The sequence below is a fragment of the Eurypyga helias genome, unplaced genomic scaffold (assembly GCF_000690775.1).
Source record: "Eurypyga helias isolate BGI_N326 unplaced genomic scaffold, ASM69077v1 scaffold17408, whole genome shotgun sequence".
NCBI classification, from domain to species: domain Eukaryota; kingdom Metazoa; phylum Chordata; class Aves; order Eurypygiformes; family Eurypygidae; genus Eurypyga; species Eurypyga helias.
In genome coordinates, this window is record NW_010267710.1 from 5,995 (window position 1) to 6,363 (window position 369).

The 369-nt window shown below is 63.7% G+C and overlaps 1 protein-coding gene across 1 annotated transcript in view; it reads right to left on the reverse strand.

The window, feature by feature from the left end:
* REN (renin) overlaps window positions 1–337 on the reverse strand; it is a gene marked incomplete at its 5' end in the record, with an annotated part of 3,829 nt that extends 3,492 nt beyond the window's left edge. Inside the window, 2 exons of the mRNA XM_010157533.1 lie at window positions 27–150; window positions 272–337. Coding sequence (XP_010155835.1) covers window positions 27–150; window positions 272–337 — 190 coding nt within the window. The remainder of the gene's footprint in view (window positions 1–26; window positions 151–271) is intronic.
* Between the last annotated feature and the right edge of the window lie 32 nt (window positions 338–369).

Sequence of the window (369 nt, forward strand, 5' to 3'; positions counted from 1 at the left end):
GGGTCCAGCCATGCCCCCGTACTCACCGCAGGCGCTGTAGAGGGGGGAGCACTTGTAGGATGGCACCCACAGGTTGGCCGAGCCCGTGTCGAAGACCACCTTGAAGGTCTGCGCAGGGGTTCCGATGCTGATCTCGCCGAAATACTGGGTCTGGAAGAGACACGGCATGGGGAGCGTCCCTGGGGGCACAGGTCAGATGGGAGGGGGTTCAGCGGGTGGGGTTTGTGGGACAGTGTTGGGGTGACAAGCTCCCACGCAGGGAGAGACTCACGTCCAGGTAGTTAGTGAGGAGGGTGGGAGCTGTCCCATTTTTGGGGCCGGCCACGTCGCTGCGTCTGCTGTGCCTCAGCTCGGGGAAGACGTCGGACA